The sequence below is a fragment of the Convolutriloba macropyga genome, unplaced genomic scaffold (assembly GCF_964194025.1).
Source record: "Convolutriloba macropyga unplaced genomic scaffold, txConMacr16.3 SCAFFOLD_4682, whole genome shotgun sequence".
Classification (NCBI taxonomy): Eukaryota; Metazoa; Xenacoelomorpha; order Acoela; family Convolutidae; genus Convolutriloba; species Convolutriloba macropyga.
Genome location: NW_027452235.1, coordinates 1,674 through 6,879, shown reverse-complemented (window position 1 = coordinate 6,879; position 5,206 = coordinate 1,674). Strand labels below are relative to the sequence as shown.

The following is a 5,206-nucleotide window of genomic DNA, read 5'->3' as shown; positions in this document are numbered from 1 at the left end:
CAGTTCAATGATACTTGAAGAAAAATTTTGAAACATAATTTGTCAGAGAAATTTATTCTTTCTTTTTTGAAATCTGATCGTATTCATCTCAGTGCGTAAATTTGTTGAATGAATTTTAAAATCTATTCTGTTGAAACATTGACTGATAAGTCAATATTTACGATTTAAAAAACCGAAAAACGTGAACGAAAAACGTGTAAAACGAAAAGCGTAAACGAAAAGTAAAAAGTAAAGTGTATTAAAAAAGAATATACGAGAGCACCTAATAAATAACCGTTTGAGTAAATGACCCCCCTTCCCCGCCCCCTCTAACTGGAATTATTAAGCCTCTTCATAAATTTGAGCTCCAGACAAGGGCATTAAGCAAAGATACAGAAGTAGTGTTTGATTGTGTAGTTGTGATGTGTTGTGTTATGCCATGGAATACCTGTTCAAGTATCCTAGCCATATGGAGGCAGTGATGAGTTGGTTGTTTACACACTCAGTACACAGAGTAACCACTTGGAACAGAATGAAGTAGGGAAGCCAGCAGATTATGAAACACGCAGCTGAAACAAACACTCTCAGATTTCTTAAAACACGCAAGTGCTCATGTCGGAAATTCGCAGTGCCAGAAGTTAAAATGCCAGAAGTTGCTATAGCCAGTAGTTGACTTCCGTTGACTTTCGTGATTTTAAAGCGTGCGTGTTTCGTGTTTTAAGCATGGTTACGTGACTTTGTAGAAGTTACTTCGAAATTCTGACTTATTTTCTCGAAACCCTCCGCTTCACGCAAAGTCACGTAACCATTACTTAAAACACGCACGTGCACGTGATAAAATGCCGAAATTTTACAGTTCCAGAAGTTTAAATGCCAGAAGCTGCTATATACATAGCCAGAAGTTTAATTCCATTTCAAAGTTCTGGCCTAATTTTCAAAAGTTTCCTACATCTTTATTTTTAGGGTTATATCTTTTTCTTTTCCCTTTTCTTAGGTGCGTTTGCAGGGTGAAAGCAGAGTGTTCAACCAAGATTGATTTATTCTGATTTTCAACAATCTATTATTTTCAACTAATTTTCACTGCTCTTTTCGACAAAAATATTATTCACCGCGCTGATTGGTTCTGTTCTATTACAAAACTTCCTTATATGCAATAAATATATGACAACGTTCTCAGTGACTTCAAGCACATGCGCCTACCTTTTATATAAATATAATCGTATAACAATTTAAAAAATTATTCGAACCACAGTTTCAAGAAAGAGAAAATGTTTGATAAATACTTAGCAAACGGAAAATAAAATTTTTTATGATGCTTTTCGTAGCTTCTCAGTATAATTTAGACTCTTTTGTTATATCTTTGATATAGCTTAGCTCCGAAAACATTTTCAACCGCGATGAACTTTTTTTCTACGTTAACGGACGCCAGTTAACGGACTCAGAATTTTGGCACCCCGTTTTTGTTAGAAGGTTGAGAGAGAACAACCTAATGTAAATTGTGCAAAAGATAAATCTAACATAGCTTGACAAGAAGCTTTTCTTGTTCGAAGTATACTTGTCTACAGAATGAGCAAGAGAAGCATTGACGAGAAAGAAAGCACATAAGAATGGGTTATAAGGGACGCCCAAGGTCGAGAGTTGAAGCCGAGCTGATATAATGGTTAGCACGCTGGGCTCGCAAAAATGAGATTATGGTTCGAATCCAGTACTGGTCCATTATCACAGTAGTTGCTCTTGCTTAGACCCCCTATCAATTTTGTCAACGCCGAAATTTTTAACCAAAATTATTTCACCCCAATGGGGGGTTTAAATGACAGAGTGGTTAAATTATAGAGCGGTTGAATGACATAGGGTTCAAATGATGGGGTTAAGATGTTAGGGGTTAAAATGAACCGAGGTGAAAAGTACAGCCGAGAATTGTACGTGACAGTTCCTTAGTTTTATCAGTGAATCTAAAAAGAACAACCAAATCCAACGCTTGGATCACATAGAAGCATTTTTATAGCTTTGATAGATTCTGAAAGCATTTCTCTGCAACATACTTTTTAAAAAGAAAGACAAACGAAAATTTTTATATCTCACCTAGAATGCCGAGCTGTTTTGCTGCTTTGATTTCACTGGAATGAGAAATAATGAATTTGCTTTTGGCTCCATACGACAAAATAGACGCACTAGTATTGCGAATTGACTTCGATTTCTCGCTGATCATGGAAACATTGCTATTCCTCGGCGATGACCCTCTATGTCCATAAGCTGCCGGCTTCGGTTTCAATTCCATAGTTCCATCCGGGGCTGTAGTCGTTGCGTATTGGGAGCAATTTTGTCTGGTTGGGTTTTGTTGATTATTACGCTGCTGGTATTTGTGAGCCAAGTTTTGTGACTGCTGTTGCTGGTTTTGAAGTTTTTGAGGTGAGCCGGGTCGGTTGGGGTTGGAATCTTTGCGCTGGTTACGCAGGTTCTGTTTCAGTGAGCACAATTAGACCAATGAATACAAAGTACATGTAAAAATTTTCCATTTTATGACTTCAAACTTTGCTCACTTTTTGAAAAAAAACCTCAAACCAAGACAACTTACTTTGGTTTTTTAACAATGCACATCGGCTCATTATATTACTCTAGTTTTCTCGAACGAATAATAGTCTAAAAAAGTGATTGTTAAAACCATCGATTTGCCATTGATGGAGTCATATTTGGCTTGAATAAAATAAGAATTTTGGCTTTTATCAGTCAAAACCTGTTGACAGTGAACTTCAATTGCGCATTGAGAGGTAAGATGTGTGTTGGGCGAGAGGTAAGGTGTGTGGTTCAACTTAACTATAGCTTCAGGTTGACCATAGCCTGACCAATGTTGGCTGTAATGATGGTACCCGGAAGTTTCCGACGCGAAAAAAAGTGGCTAAAGTCAACAAAAAAGAGCAATGCTGCTCATAAAAAGATCAGTATTAAACGTATGGAATAGTAAGAAAAAAAAGGACAGCTGAGAACAGGCTACTGTAGGACTAATGCTGTTCCGCTGCGATTACGCAGGAACCATAATTATTATTATTATTATCAGATCCAATTGAGCTCTGATTCCTCATTTCGCATGTACTCTTCATCTGCCATCTGTTTGAGGTTGTTGCTCAGAGCAGCTGAGACTACAGTTGTCTGCTTAACAAGGGCACTCAGGGTCGTCTTTTGCCCTATGTCCATCTTAGAATTCTCTCTGAAATCATCAAATCATAATAAAACAAAGAATTTAATGAAATCTACTCTAGTTCCCCTTTAAGACAATAATCACTAAAAGAAAACCTTGTCTGTGATGTTGTTATCGGTATGGTAGCGCTTATTGCAAACTGCATAAAAACAAATTCTCATCATAATTATTAATTAGTTATCGAATAAGTTTACCTAATTTGTCCGAATATCTTGATGTAAGTGAAGATAATGACAGACAACGGGAACCAGAAATTGAACAAACTGGTGATGAACTTGAATGTCGTGTTGAGGTGGAACTCTGTCTCGCATTCCCTCTCCCCAGTGATCAATTTCTCCCCTCCTCTGAACACGTGGTGGTATCCGTATATTGGGAATATCCATGTTAGGGATACTAACCATACGCAGGTTATAACTATGTACGCACGACGCTTTGTCCTTTCTTTAAGATAAGCCAATGGTGAGCGGATTGAGAGGTACCTGAATTCGAATTGTCATTTTAGCACTGTTGCAGTCATTCTGACAGATTAATATGTATGCAACCGAGCAATAAACTTTAAAAATCTTAAAAAAATTTAAATCTGGTCTGGTTCTTCTATTAATTTGAAGTGTGATAATGTTCCATCAACTTTTAGAAAAACTTTCAGCGCCCAAGTCACAGATTAAAAGCGTCCAGGCCACAACAAACTCACTTTTAGGTATCGTAGGATCAAAACTACAAGCTCTGGAAATATTAATGGGCGTGCGAAAGTCTAGACAAACGTTTTTTCAGTCTGATGGTCTGGAACCTCAATCTCTGGACTAGCCTCAACCCCAGAGTGTCCATATTTTTTTGTTTTCATGTCTTAATCCTATCGTTGGAGCGAATTCAATTCTTGCAGGCAAAATCTTGCACCATGATTCAAACTGCAGGATTCTAGCAAAAATCTTATCACATCTTGGAGATAATGAGAAATGTGCTTTGATTACTTAAAGACGATGCCAAGTTTTATACTATTGTTTTTTATTATCGATTTTTTGATTTTTTGTTCAGGACTACATAATCAAGATTCATGAAAATTTCTAGTTAATTTTTACATTAACCGCGTCTTACCGCCATTTTGCCGCTGACACCTTGATCCTGTTTACCGGAACGATATTCGGGTGGTGGTGGTGGTGGTGGTGGTGGTGGTGGTGGTGGTGGTGGTGGTGGTGGTGGTGGTGGTGGTGGTGGTGGTGGTGGTGGTGGTGGTGGTGGTGGTGGTGGTGGTGGTGGTGGTGGTGGTGGTGGTGGTGGTGGTGGTGGTGGTGGTGGTGGGTGGTGGTGGTGGTGGTGGTGGTGGTGGTGGTGGTGGTGGTGGTGGTGGTGGTGGTGGTGGTGGTGGTGGTGGTGGTGGTGGTGGTGGTGGTGGTGGTGTGGTGGTGGTGGTGGTGGTGGTGGTGGTGGTGGTGGTGGTGGTGGGGGAGGGGGGGGGGGGTTTGATCGAATTATGCTCCATCCAACTTACCTATCAACAGAAAGAACCGTGAGATTTAGAATGGACGCAGTGCACATGACGTAATCAACAGACAGCCACACTTGGCACACCATTCCGGGTAAGATCCACTGGCTGTCATTCAGTACAAACATGCCAGAGAGAGGGAGAACTATCAAACCAACACAGCAGTCAGCCACAGAGAGGGACAGGATGAAATAGTTGTTCACCTGAAACGTAATCTAAGTTGTCGAAAGTAACACCTTTTGGTTACGCTTAGCTCTGCGTGTAAAATCAATTTATATTGTTTGATGAACTTGTTATTGTGTAGCGGCCATTGTATTTCACTTGTGGGAAACCATTTTCTTTTAATAAATTATGTTGATTTTCATATAAAAATGTGTGGTCTTTTGTTCCTTTTCGAAGAAATCCTGTTCATGGTTTTAGAGTCGCCGGTTCTTGCAAGCTTTAGCAAGCACATCAGACAAGCGCACAGGCTATATTTATCTGTGTTTAAATCAGTAATTTAGCAGAACACTGGCGAGAAAATTGGCAAGAGACAAGTTTTGGATCACAGT

At 39.3% G+C, this 5,206-nt stretch overlaps 1 protein-coding gene across 1 annotated transcript; it reads right to left on the bottom strand.

Moving 5' to 3' along the window:
- Positions 1–378: 378 nt before the first annotated feature.
- On the bottom strand, positions 379–4,858 carry LOC142357320 (histamine H1 receptor-like; the record flags this gene model as incomplete). Its single annotated transcript, XM_075408968.1, has 5 exons — positions 379–548; positions 2,062–2,447; positions 3,047–3,184; positions 3,370–3,654; positions 4,662–4,858. Coding segments are annotated over 5 exons (1,143 nt in total), but the record flags the coding sequence as incomplete, so codon positions are not given.
- Between the last annotated feature and the right edge of the window lie 348 nt (positions 4,859–5,206).